The sequence below is a fragment of the Sphaerodactylus townsendi genome, linkage group LG09, assembly GCF_021028975.2.
Source record: "Sphaerodactylus townsendi isolate TG3544 linkage group LG09, MPM_Stown_v2.3, whole genome shotgun sequence".
NCBI classification, from domain to species: Eukaryota; Metazoa; Chordata; class Lepidosauria; order Squamata; family Sphaerodactylidae; genus Sphaerodactylus; species Sphaerodactylus townsendi.
In genome coordinates this window covers 61930353-61944994 of record NC_059433.1, presented here as the reverse complement: position 1 = coordinate 61944994, position 14642 = coordinate 61930353, and the positions used below count along the sequence as shown (strand labels likewise).

The following is a 14642-nucleotide window of genomic DNA, read 5'->3' as shown; positions in this document are numbered from 1 at the left end:
AACGGCCTCCACCCCCACGCCAGCAGAATTCTTGCCGGCCTGAGGGCGCCCGGAGGCCTGTGCGGAAAGGGCCTAAGTCTTCAGTAAAAGGACTTCAGTTTCAGAGTGTGTCGCCAGCAGGCTGTTTTCCAGTGACACTAACCGATATTCTTATTTCTAAAATTTAAATCACTCACTTTAAATCACAAATTCTTTCTACCTTGCACTGTTCTGTTTTTCCTTCTGTGGGAAATTATGAAGAGGGTATCAAGACAGCTAAGCTTAATAAATATATTTTGAATTGTCATGGGAAAAAGGACAAGAAATTATTTGTGTATGCTTTCTCATGGGAAAGGAAAATAGCTTTCTAAAATATGAACCTGCCTGCTTGCTTATGTAACTCCATTTCCCCCTAATGGATGGGTTCCATAGCCTAAGGTAAAGTTCATATCCAGTGCTTCAGAGATTATAAAACAATTTAACTAAACCCCTTGGAAAATAATTCAAATGACAGTTGAGAATCCAGGAAAAATGTTGAAATGGTTCACTAACAAGTAGCACAAGTTATCGTCCTATAGAACGGGCCCCAGGTCCTGATGCAATAATACCAGAAATACTTAAATCCTCACCCGAGTGGTGGGCTACAACTCTGGCTTCCTTATTTACCCATGTAAATAACACGGGCCGCATCCCAAAGATGTGGCTGGCGTCTATAGTTGTCCCAATCTACAAAAAGGGTGATATTACTAATCCTTCAAACTATCGTCCTATAAGCCTATTATCTGTAATTGGCAAACTATATGCAAAACTACTCCTTAGGAGAGTGGAAGATTGGGTCAAGCAAGCAGAAGTAATAGGACCGGAGCAAATTGGATTCACTAAAAATAAATCAACACTGGATCATGTAACAGTTTTAGCACACTTAGCTAACAAAAGTATAACTCATAATAACCGTAAACTGTTTGCAGCCTTCCTGGATTTAAAAGGGGCATTTGACTCCATATCTAGAGCCTTACTGTGGAGAAAATTGACGGCGTTACACATGGACCCCAGACTACTGTTTCTTATAAAACAGCTACACACTTGCACTAGCTGCAGAATAAGAGCCGCAACAAAAGGACTGCTCACAGAAAATATCATCACAACCAGAGGGGTCAAACAAGGCTGTACATTGGCCCCACTTTGTTCAATATATTCCTTAGTGATCTAGTGCCAACCCTCCAGAAGGCCAATGGGCATGTTCCCAAACTAAGCACTAAACATCGCGTCTCGCTAGCATTGTATGCATGCTGACGACACTGTTCTTCTTTCCCACACTAAAGTTGGTCTCCCTCGTCTCTTAAATTGCTGTGCTGAATATTGTAAGAGGAACGAACTGGTAATTAACTATGAAAAAACCAAAATAATGGTCTTCGCTAGAAGACCCCCTAGTCATACATGGACCATCAATAACAGATCCATAGAACAAGTTAACCAGTTCAAATATTTGGGCATAACTCTTACTAGCAACCTTAATTGGGCAGTACATAGGAAATTAGCACTCGCTGCAGCTAACAACAGTGCCCTAGCAATTCAGCGTTTCTTTTTTCACTGTGGGCCACCAGTATATACCATCCGCATTGAAGGTGTTCAATGCTAAATGCGGCTCTCAGCTCCTCTATGGAGCACCTATTTGGATCGGAGCTATAAACAAAAATATAAACACAGCCCAGTCCCGTTTCTTCCACAAAATTATGGGCTTACCAAACTGTGCTTCATATGCAGCCCTATGTTTAGAACTCGGGCAAATATCATATGCCACGATGGCCTGGCTGAGAACTGTCAGATACTGGCTACGTATCCACTATTTGCAGGATCACTCCAGTTTGTTACACCTCATGCTTTCCGACTATGCAAATTCTGGGTGGCTGAAACTAGTTGAGGGAAAAATCAACACTCTTGGCTTTTCATTAGAGTCGTTAGTCCCTCTTTCCCTATCAGAAGCATATAGCTGCTTGAAAACTAAGCTATTAGAACAAGAGTATCGGGATATGATAACAGCTGCGAGGAAAACGTGTTCCCCTGACCCTGCTTATTCCAATTGAACAAGGACACATGGCCAATTATTTACAGTGGATCACCAACCCTAAATTAAGAAGAGCTTTAACACTGGCCAGATTCAATCTAATGCCTTCTATGCTGCTCTATGGCAGATATCAACAAATTGATAAACAGAGGAGGCTATGTCCATGCAATATGGGTCAGGTGGAGACACTCGATCATACCCTCTTTCATTGTGTAAGGTTTGCAAAAATCAGAATGTCACAATCTGCACTTATCCCATTTCTGTATAACAATCTAACTGATGCTCTTAAGATACCTATGCTTTTGAACAACATGGATCCCACAGTGTGTGAGAATGTAGCAAAATTTCTGCTAACAATAATAGACACATAAGTCTAGATGAATACCAACCAATGTCTATGTATTATGACCACATATAGCCAGCAGTAATTTTTCTAGCTTCTGTCAGTATCCGATGACGTTTAAGTGAGTTAACTTAGCTGAAGGAATGTCCTATAGTTACAGAAGGACCATGTATATATTTTAGTATTTAGTATTTTAGTACCAGTGTCTATAATTGTGAGCAATAATGGGCAAATTTTGTATGCTGATTTTGTATGTTTATTTTATGCCAATAAAGGCTTGTGACTTACTTCTATAGAACGGGAGAGTTCTATGCATGATCCACCCTGCACATGTCACAGCCCAGTAAGTTATACTGTAACCTCTAGACCTTGGGTGTGATCCAAGATGCCACAACTGTCTTCTTCAGCAGGCAGGAGTTCTTCCCACAAAAACCATAGAGGGAGTGATTGTAGTGGGTTTTCTGGGCTGTGTGGTCATGGTCTGGTACACAGATCAGAAAACCCACCACAACCAGTTGAATCCAGCCGTGAAAGCCTTCGACAGTACACAGATGGAGTGTTTATTCTTGCCTCATTGTCCTGGGACTCTGGGACAATTCCCCTTACCTGTCAGGCAAAGGAACTGGGCAACTCTTGACTAGGGTGCAGGGCCCAATGAGGAGCTTAGGTTTAGATCACAGTGATTCTGTTGTTTTTCTTTTTAAACAAACCAGGAAGAAAATAGCTAATTCTTCCAAATTGTCAATCACTTCAACTCGGTCTCATCTGTCCTTTCAGTAAACAGCAGTCACCCACTACCAGTTGAGTTGGCTCCTTACAAGCTCTGAGGATTCCCAAGGTCTTGCAGTTTGAATACTATCTTCACTACTTTTGTCTTCTTTAGCTCGCCTTAGCACAGTCTTTCTCCTTATTAAGCATGCAAATTATTGATAAGGGCCAAGCCATACCTAGACATCTACTATCTGCTGGTCAGCCCTGGTCCAGAATCTATTTACCAGCACAAGCCAACACTTAGATCAGCTGGAAAGATTCCAGTCTGTGACTCACTGCCATTAAAGGTTTAGCAGGTAGATATTTGGTTCAGGACCTTCTTGATGGCAGAGCCAAGACTCTGGAAACCTCTTCCTCTGGAGGTATATCAGGCTCCTTTTCTTCAAAGTTTCAGAAAACTGTTAAAAAACCTTTTTGTTGGCCATTTGTGCTGATATGATAATTGCAGCCACCTTATTTTTTATCATGATTTTATTCTGTATGCTGATATTGGATCCTGGTTTGTTACAGAATCAGAATGTTTCTCTTGGTATTTGGCTTAGCTTGTATCTTTTGCAATTTATGATGTTACTGCATTTTATTATTATAGTATTGTTTTTTTAAAATGCTGTGTTGGAAGCCACCTAAATAGTTTTTTTTCTGAAAAGTGGGATGTGTTGGATCCTATCTAAAGTTCACATATGGAAGCATAACTTTCCCCTATCCCTTCCCACTGCAGTCAAAACACCTCCCCCCAAAAGGCTGTTCATGGGGGATGGGGGGGATTCCCAAGAGCAGATTGAGGGGGGAGTTGAAGAGCTCCTGCATCAGGCAGATGATTTTTACTTAAATAAAAATCACTTCCTCCCTTATGGGGGTGCACAGAGGCGTAGCTGGGCCAGAGTGCGCCCGGTGCGTACTCTGTGTTTTCCACCCCCTCAGCTGCGCCCCCCCCCCACTTACCTTACTTCAGTCTGGATAAACAGCCTGTTCCCTTCAGGCTGAAAATGGCCTGGTGGGAACTACACTTCCCATGAGATCTTGCGGCTTGCAAGGTCTCCTAAGAAATGTAGTTCCCGCCAGGCTGTTTTCAGCCTGAAGGGAACAGGCTGCTTCTCCAGCCTGTACTGTTTCAGTAAGGTAAGTATGGGGGTGGGGGTGCCACAGGGAATGGGGTGCTGTGGGTGGGGGCAATTTTCTCCCCCCGGCATGCGCCCAGTGCAACACGTGCACCCCAGTCCCCTCGTAGCTCCCCCTCTGGGTGTGAATATCTTTTCCATGGGATACAGGGGGAAGTTCAACAGGGAGGGGATGCCATGTGGTCTGTCCTGCAAGATGCCATTTTTTTCCCATGGGAACTGATCTCTGTAGTCTGAAAATCAGTTCTTCAGTACCCACCTGAAGTTTGTCACCCAATTCTCAGCTAATCAAATACAGACCTTTTTTTAGCATTCATTGCAAAGTATTTGTCCACAGAAGTGTAGATGTGATAACAATGAAATTAGTTTCTCTGAGAATATGTCAGCCTCAACCCTTTATGATCTAAATGTGGCATGATTTAAGCCCAAAGTTTCCAACATTCTACAAGAAAATGAAGAGTCATATTTCTTATTCTGCAACCTGCAAAATCATTGACATTATGGAATATTTCACTTATGAGAAAAACATAACTTATGATGTCATAAAATATTAATGGTTTCTTAATTATTAAAGAAGCAATAATCTGTTTTAGAAAGCATACATTTTATGCATGCCATTACTTCTCTAGCTTGCAGTGTTTGAAATTATCTACTCTGATGGTACTACTTTGCAGTATATAAGTACTCTGACAATTAAACTCTTTGGCCAGATTACACAGAGGCTCATTCCGCACAGGCAAAATAATTCACTTTCAAGCTGCTTTCACAACTGTTTTTGCCATTCCACACAGCTTCAAAGAGCCCTGAAAGCAGCTTGAAAGTGCATTATTCTGCGTGTGCGGAATGAGCCAGAGTGATTATTGGGAAGGGCTAAATGAGTCTGCCTTTGTTCAAAGAGTTGAAGTCATTATTTATAACTCTATGCATATATCAGCAATCCTATGTAAAGTTACTCCAGTCTAAGTCCATTTGTTTCAGTAGATTTAGGCTGGAGTAAATTTGCATAGGACTGCACTGTTAGTTAACAAGGTAGTTCACAGAAGATGTCTTTATTTGGGTGCTGTGTGGTTTCCGGGCTGTATGGCCGTGTTCTAGCAGCATTCTCTCCTGACGTTTCGCCTGCATCTGTGGCTGGCATCTTCAGAGGATCAGATGATCCTCTGAAGATGCCAGCCACAGATGCAGGCGAAACGTCAGGAGAGAATGCTGCTAGAACACGGCCATACAGCCCGGAAACCACACAGCACCCAAGTGATTCCGGCCGTGAAAGCCTTCGACGATGTCTTTATTGCATGTTCAATTGTGCAGATGTCTGCCAGTATGGCAAATACCACAGTGAATACCCAACAGAGTTAATACCCAGATATCCAATACTGAATACCCAGATACCAAACATCAGCATACCAATCCAAGCTGCATGACTTGGGTGGTTGGGCAGAGTCATTCTCCTTCCCTCCCTGCTCAGGGGGATTGGAGGCTGATGGGCAGGTGGGCAGGGGAGAGGTTGGAGTGAAATGAAGTACAGTCATGTTCTAGGGCTATATTTTGGTCCCCCAAGAATGTGCATGATTTTATGTACGCATATAAAAAAGTTCATATATACTGACACTTTCCTTCCCCTGGAAACTTTGGTTTTGTGAAGATATGTATAGAATCTATAACTGAAATCTTAACATGTTTATTAATTCTAATTCCCAAGATTTTTCTGGAGTGGAAGCCATATCTTTCTAAATCAGTTTTTAATTTAGAAACACTGTAAGGAGAATTCCGCATGGGCCAAAAATAGCAGTGTGAAAATTGTGTGAAAATGGTGTAAACTCTTTTACACTATTTTAAACCATTTTACACCGTTGTTTTTGGCCCATGCGGAATCCGCCTAAATTTTGCCAATTACAGGTTGGGAAATTCCTGGAGTTTTGGAAGTTGTGCCTGAGGGCAGGGGTTGGGGAAGGGAATGACTCAGTGTGACAATCTATTCTCTATAGCAGCCATTTCCTTAAGAGTTTTGCATACTCTGGAGATTTTCAAGCTCCATCTGGAAGTTGGCAATCATAATACTGACTGATGTAAAGAAAATGCAGCATTTCTGTACAGCATTTATTTCTCCCAGAGCAATTATTTTCCTTCAAAGAGAGTATCACTACCCTTGTGAAACTGAAGGCATAAACAACAGTAGTTTTTGAATCAGCGAGCTAAGTTATAGAAAGCTTTTGATTTAACCTTGTTCTATAGGAATTCAATCTATCAGCTCCATAATCCAACTTCTCCATATTTGTCTCTGGGAATTTGAGCATGGCTAGTTAGTAACATTCTGCTGCAGGGATCCTGGGTTAGCAAAAGCAATAATTTCAATTCTGTTTGTATAGGCAAAATAACCATAGTCAGAATATTTAACTGTGAATGTTAAAACATTGCTGCTGAATAGTAAACTAGGGATCAGAAGAATACTGCACGGTTGAACCAGGGTTGTACTGGAGCTTGAGCTTTCATTCAAAAATGGATTAAGTAGGAACTATCATGTAAATAAATATATTCATAAAATACACCTTGGAAGTATGTATTTGAAGAAAGAAAGAAAGAAAGAAAGAAAGAAAGAAAGAAAGAAAGAAAGAAAGAAAGAAAGAAAGAAAGAAAGAAAGAAAGAAAGAAAGAAAGAAAGAAAGAAAGAAAGAAAGAAAGAAAGAAAGAAAGAAAGAACGAACGAACATATTTGCATCCAGTTTATCCATTAAAGCCTGTAGAACTTATTTGATATAAGATGGTATCAGATATATACCCCAACAGTGGCTTAGACATTTTAGGCTCCGTTTGTGCAGTAATAGTAACTGCACAGAGCCTTTTGGGGTGGAAGGTATATTAAATTGGACAAACAAACAATAACTAAACTTATGCTTTCTAGTTTTGTGTTTTCTTCTGAAATGCCAAAGTAAGAGTGCATGTTTAATATGCCATCAAAGGTTTTTGACTTGATTTGAGTGCATATTATCCCCCGGCCACCCAGAGTTTTAGATCTCTTGCCACTCAATTTTGAAGTCCCTTTTCTGGATGTTACAGTTGCGGGAGGGAATTAGTTATGTATCCCTTTATAGTGGGTAATACCATCAGCAATGTTTATGCATTGAAACTATTAGTTTTTTTTATTTCCAAACATAACACTATCAAGAATGTATTAAAACTTTCTACATGTCATGTAGCTACTAACGGAAACCAGTCTGCCTACCCGGCATCTCTAATTTTTTAAAGTGTTCTTCATCCACAGCAGCCTATGTACAAATATAAAGAGAGAGAGAGAGCAAAACTTTTAAAATCAACCTTGTCTAGATACTTAACAGAGCTAAAACTTGAGCAGACACTTTTCCCAAAATGCTTGGAAACCCAGATGACAAAGTTGTTACAAGGAACTATCTAAACAAGGCGGTTCATGATTTTTAAAAACATTACAATTTCTGACAAAAAGAAAGTCAGTATGATACTAAACCAGGGGTAGGGAACCTTTAACACTCAAAGAGCCATTTGGACCCGTTTTCCACGGGAAAAGAAAACACTTGGAGCCGCAAATAATTTTTGACATTTAAAATAAAGATAACACTATATATATTGGGTTTTTTTAACCTTTTACTCCGCTCATTCTGAGAAGCGCATGGATGTATCCGCCCTGCTGCCTGCAGGGCAGGCAAGGATGGGGCTAGCGGCTCGGCCTCGCCAGCCGCCGGGAACGCGCCCGTCCCGCTCGAATGGGGTGGACGAGAGGGGAAGCCCGCGGCACGGCCCAACCGGCCGCGGGCCATTGGTGCGCTCGCCCTGCTGCCTGCAGTGCGGGCAAGGATGGGGCCAGCGGCTCGGCTCATGGAGCCGCAGTGCAAGGACAGAAGAGCCGCATGCGGCTCTCGAGCCGCAGGTTCCCTACCCCTGTACTAAACCAATTCATACTAACAGTAGTAATTTTATTATTAACCACAGTTATAAAACTGAAGCTTAAGAAGACAATCTATGAAAAGCACATCTTCTGTTCACACACTATTTCTCAACAAACAAACAAACAAACATGTGTAAGAACACAGCAAATAGAAAATTTGTGTATCAGGCCTGAGAATTAGCCAGACTGACTGCACTTTCAATGGCCTCAGGCTGGAATTACAGCATTCATCAATATTATGAGGGTCCAAAGCCCTTACACCAAAGGGTACTTCAACCAGTCTTTGTGTTAGGAGGCATTCTAATGCTTAGCACAGGCAACCACAAACTGGATTGAGACCTGTACTTCCCCCCCCCCACGAGAAATTTAAGACAGCATATAAAACCAGCAATCTCAAAAATAAATGTTTTCAATTTAGCATGATGTACAAGCAACAGTATATATATATTGACTTCATCCTTTCTTCCTACCTTTGCAGCCACAGAGGAATTGGGTTTCTCCAGCAAGTCCCAGAGTTTTTTCCTTTTATCTGGGCAGCAGGTGTTATCAAACTCTTCCCCTTCTCTTTCTCTCATAGTCTCTGCCTCTCTCCTTAATTCTTCATTCATTTGTTCTTTCTTCTGATGGTATCGTGCCTGGCAACAAGATTCTAAATATATTTCATCAATCCCCCAGTAATCTAGTTCCTGGCCAAAAGAGAGGGCACACATTTCCTCCATCATGTGTAGCTTCCCTGTCCTATAGAAATTCAAAATGGAAGTGAAAGCACCAGGGTGTCGATCAAAGAAATATTCATTGTCACTGAGATCATAGTCGTCACAGATTTCTAGTAAGGAATCATTAGTGTTGCAGTCTCTGAGCTTCCCTAATCGTGTCCGTGGAAGTCTATCTAAAGTCCTCCATAGAACTTCATGGTTGAGTCCACCTACATTGATTCTGACTCTCCTCGAACATGATTTGCTCCTGATTATCTCCACTGGTTCTGGTGGCAAGGATTGAGTTGACCTTGAAGACTTTCTGTTTATCACTGGAGGAGCCTTTTCGGCCATCCTGAAAAGGACACAGCAACAAAGCCAGAGTTTTTAAGAGAATGATTTATATAAGAAGTCAGGTTGGGTCTTCTTCAGAGAGATTCCTCCATTTCTGAAGCTGAAAGATAGAAAAATCCACAGTTCAGGACAATGTAAGGCAGGATAATGTTACAGTAAATGCAGAATGTTTCTACTATATGAAGAAGGCCCCACTTATCTTTTTATCTGTTCTATTTATACCTATTTATATCTGTTTATTTCCTGTTCTATTTATTTCCTGAGAACAGCATGGCTGCTGCTTTGAGTTCTGTGGTAGAACTTCTATCACAGAACTCAAAGCAGCAACCATGCTGTTCTCAGGAAATACCCCATCCAGCACTGATTTGCTCTACTTGATTTCTGTAATGTACTGCACTATTTGCATTTCAACCCGAGTCTGGGATCACAATGGGATAAAGCAAACCTTTGCCCTTTTGTTCATGAACATTATTTTATGATAGCCCTGTAATGGCATACTAACCCAAGTAATGAACAATAGGGTATTTAAAATAAACATGAAAACTCGTCAGATTCATAGTTCAGGTAATGCTGCTGGTAGCCACACTTGAGCTAGGTAAGTTAATAAGGTCACTTGGATACATTCATTTGACTAAAATGTATAGTCCTGGGTTGATGCTACTAATTTTTTCATAGGTGAATAGTTGAATAAACTGCTGCAGAACAGCATCTACAGTAACCAGCATCTCTTGCGTTGAGAGCTTACCACAAACCCCTTGACTGAACAGCTAGTTATCAAGTTTTTCTTACAGACAGATTTAGAGGCTCACAGCGATTGCCTCCCTCTTCTCTCCCATCTCTGTTTTTTTTTTCTTTTGCATTTCTTCAACTAAATATTTTGAGCAGTCTAGAGATTAGACAGAATGTTCCACCTTCAATAGCCATTGGTGGGTCTTTCTTAAAATTTAGAATTTTTTTAATATCAGGTGAGCCCCTTCAAAATGCGGAAATCCCTTCCTTGCATGTCTGTGCCTCCATTTGCAAAAGGCTCTCAACTGTGAACTTTACTATTAGAGGGAATGATTTAATAATAATGTTTCTGTTCCTTTGATAAGCCTTCTCTGCTTCATCATGTGAGGAAACAAATTTCATCCCTCTGTGGCACTCTCAAGGATTGCATTCAATTAATCAATAATAACTGCAAGGAAATAAAAGGAAAATGTTTTAATAACGTTTAGCTAATATTTTTCTCCAGAAGGATAGCTAAATTCATTAAACTTCTGTGGACAGATGGAGAAATAAATGGGTATTGTAAAACTCATTTATCTTCTTAGTTCTATGTGATCAAATACACATATAATTAGCAGCTGTATAAGACTACATAATAATTGCAAAGTCACAGGCCACAAAGATTTTACTTTTCACACTTAGTACTCCACATTATATGTAAAATTCCATCCTAGCCTTTTATGGTCAACAAAAAGAGAAAGAACACCAGGCATACAGAAAATTTAATCCTATAATATTTATTTTGTTCTCACTCATTCATGCAAGACATTTGGCAACATCACATGTGAAGATAAATGTTACAGAAACCCAAAGTTACCATGCTGTTCCTGTCTACTCTTTTTCTATGAAACATCTCCTATTAAAAGCCAAAGTATTAAATAATTTCATGGAAATGTCATAGTATATAAATGCCATAGATGTATCACCTCAGACCCAGCACTTTCCAACAGATTCCATTCTTCCATTCCATGGGGAACTGACTAGTCAAATGAATATCGGCTGAGTGTGATGCTCATTCTTCCAAGACTGAAACTGGGGTCACAGATGAGCTCAATGCAATAATACCTAAGACTGAATAGCTACTCAGACCAAAGGATGGTCCTGTGTAATTTCAACAGGGTCCTGTGTAATTTCAAATGTGAACACACAAATTCACATTTCAGTCTTTTTTACAACTCTGAAAAAGCATAAGTGACAGATACAAGTAATGCCTGAAAGTGTAAAGAAAGGTATTCTGGCATGAATTTTCATAGTCACAAATATGTAGGCCCATACTGCCCAGCCACCAAGAACTCAAGGGTATCAGCAGGCAAGGTAAAGGTAATAGACCAGTGATGGTGAACCTTTTTGAGACCGAGTGCCCAAATTGCAACCCATAACCCACTTATTTATCGCAAAGTGCCAACACAGCAATTTAACCTGAATACTGAGGTTTTAGTTTAGAAAAAATGGTTGGCTCCGAGGCGCACGTAACTCAGGAGAAAGCTTGGTGAAGCAACCGTGCAACGCTTCAAATGGGTGAATCACGACCCTAGGAGGGTTTACTCAGAAGCAAGCCCCATTGCCAGCAACTGAGCTTACTCCCAAGTAAAGGATCATGCCCAGGCTAGCCTAGATGTGTGTGTGAGGGGTGATTTTCCACTCCCCCCACATGATGAACTCTGTGCACGTGTGCCCACTGAAAGGGCTCTGAGTGCCACATCTGGCATCCGTGCCATAGATTCGCCACCACTGTAATAGACAGTTAATGAAGGAAGTAACCAGGCTGAAGGATCAAGGTAAATAGGTAGTGAAATAGTAGGGTGGAGAGATCAGTCTCTTAGGTCGATTCCGCACTTGAGTTATCGACCTAAGTTCGAGCTGCGTTCGACCTAAGTGCTCCGCACAACCACTGGGATCGACGTGGTTTTGTACCAGCTCTGCCCTGTGTAACGGTCAAATTTCCAACTCCAGTTGGGAACTACTACTTTTTCAGGGAACTACGCTCGAACTCAGCTCGATTCCAGTAAAGTGCGGAATCTCTGGTGCCAGGAGTCCCCCATTCAGCCAATCACAGCTGAGTGTTTTGGGCATGCGTACAGCTGGCCAATCAAAAAACGCCACCTTCGTCCCTCCATTCCTGTGACAGTTTTTTTTATAACGTGTGTGGGGATAGACGGAACATGGCCATAGAACAGTAGCCAATCGGAACGGAGCGGCAAAGAGGCACAGGGTGATTCCACCCTCTGAGCTGGGATCAAGCTGGTTGCAGTGGGGAACAACAATGGCTTCGACCTAGGTCAGTACCCTTCTCAGGGAAATGGGTCGAACCTATTTTACTCATGTGCGGAATTGCCCTTAGTCAAGATTGATTATTGGCTGTACGTCAGTATCCTAGATTTGGTTTGCTTAGTTTAGATCGGAAGAAAAATATCTGTGCATGATCTCCACACCAAGTGATCCTGAGAAGCAGACTTGCAGAATTCAAGTAATCACCAAAGCACAGTCCCATCCTGTTCCTCATCCTGTTCCTCTTTAAAATAAATGTCTAACTGAACCAGCTTAGGGAACAGAGGTGATCCCAGTTCCCTTCACCCTCCCTGTCTGTTTTACCTCAGATAACCACATAAGAAGCTTCTTTAAAGTTTAAGAAATAAATAGTAGAATCTTATTAAAACTTCAGGAGACTAGGTAAGGAGGGACTATTGTCAAACAAGAAAAGAACAGATTTTATTCACAAATATTAAGATGCTATCAGCACAGATGGTAATTGGCTTGCTGAAAAGCATCAGTTTGTCACAGAGTTATTAATGCTTTTAAAAAATGATAAACTATTTAAATGTTTCACAGAATATATTTAAGCTAGCACCAAGAGGTTCACATGGTAACTCTGGTGCTTATAAAGTATATGAAAAAGAGTATTCTCACAACTTGTTGGAATGCAAGCCTATGGCAAGATGGGGGGGGGCAGTTTATGAGATACGCTGTACGAGTCACTTCTTTTTCGTAGTGTCATAGCCAGTTCAGACTAAGATGGATGCCAAATCTTAATTCTGGTCATTGATACTCACCACTTTCCTCTTCACCCCACTCCTTAATCAAGTATACACAGCAGTGAACAATGCAATCTGGATAACAAAAGCCAAAATCTTGGAAAAGCCACATCTGTCATGTAGCTCACAAAGGATATACAAACACTACTCAGCCTCAACACAATTAGCTTTCCTAATTCCTTTCTTCCCTAGCCAATCTAATAATAACTGTTCCTGTCTTTACTACCAGAAAATCATCAAACTTTACTTTGAATTGGAATGCCCTGAGTTGTAAATTCATCAACCCTTCCTAAAACTTAACCAAGAACTAGGCTTTCACTGGCTCTGATTCATTTGAGCCATTTCCACAGGATTGTTCTCTCCTGAGAATGGAACCTTGCTTTGTCCAGGAAATTTGCGTCTCTTAGCATCACCAGAGGGTCAATTTTTCCCCTATAGCATCACCAGAGGGTCTTTCCAAATGAGGATCCCTTGCCCTTTGGACCCTGAGCTGCCTTTGGTTCATTTCCACTGTACTCATCCCTTTTTCTGCATCCACAGGGGGCGGGGTGTTGACTCTGCTTCTCCTCTTAGAACTGGTAAATATAGTCCTGCCCACAATGACCTCTACAATTCCAAACCCATATTTTTGCCTCAGACTAAACCCTAGGCTTTTTGAAACTCTCTCTGTGTGTTGTTAAACTGCTTGTGTACCTTCTATTATTATTGTTCTATAATAAAATTGTCAAACTTCTGGTTTCTTGATTTCCTGCATTGCGAGTGTAACCCCCATGCCCTGAATGGATTGGCCCAGAATGGGTTGACCCAGTAAGGGGGTGGAGACTCGGAGCAGCAGAGAGGCTGAAAGAGCTCTTTTGCAGAAGAACAAGGCTACCAGACTCGGACCTTGATTTCTATAAGCCCTTAACACCTTGTTAAGGTAATTGCAATATTGTTGGAAACTACTGGGAAGGTAGTTGTTGTTTTTGCTATGTTGTAAATGTTGGAGTTTATTGTTTCAGGGTTTTCTTTTGTGGTTGTAATGGGTGAGAGTTCTCCTGGAGACCTTCATCATGTTGCAACCTGTTCATCAAGCCCTTGGAGTCTTCAGGAGCCAGCCAACTTGCAAAGAAGAAATTGGACTTGGCAATATCAGTAGACTGTAAATAGAAGGACTTGAAATGCAACCTGAACAGGACCTTGAATTGTAACGTTAAATGTTGATGTTTTAAAAGTGTTAATTGTAAAGAAAAGTAAACCATTTTGTTGTTTAAAAATTGTTGTTGCAACTCATTCCAAGTACTGCCCCACAGAACCCACAAGCTGAGGTTACAAATGGCGCCCAACGTGGGGCTTGGAAGTGAGATTGCAAATATAAATTGCTTGCAATGGAAGTGTGCAGCAAGTTGGGGTTTGATCCCCATATAACTGTTTTGTTATGTGTTGTAAGTTCAAGAGATGTTGCTATGTGAATTTGAAGCACGTGATTCTGTTTGGCAGTTGCATGAAGGAGGGGATTCCAGTTGCAACCCCCCATCCCTTCTGCAAACTAATTGGTTGAATAGCAACATTTGCTGGAAAGTTTTGCAAACTTCCAGTGCAGCTAAGTTTGGAACAGTTGG

General features: G+C 41.2%; 1 protein-coding gene across 2 annotated transcripts in view; it reads right to left on the bottom strand.

Annotated features, from left to right (window-relative positions):
- The window catches only part of KCNB2 (potassium voltage-gated channel subfamily B member 2), a 190946-nt gene that overhangs the window by 163128 nt on the left and 13176 nt on the right, over nt 1-14642 (bottom strand). For both annotated transcript variants that reach the window (XM_048507524.1, XM_048507525.1), the window contains one exon: nt 8663-9341. In XM_048507524.1, the coding sequence (XP_048363481.1) occupies nt 8663-9241 (579 nt within the window). In that variant the 5' untranslated portion in view covers nt 9242-9341. The remainder of the gene's footprint in view (nt 1-8662; nt 9342-14642) is intronic.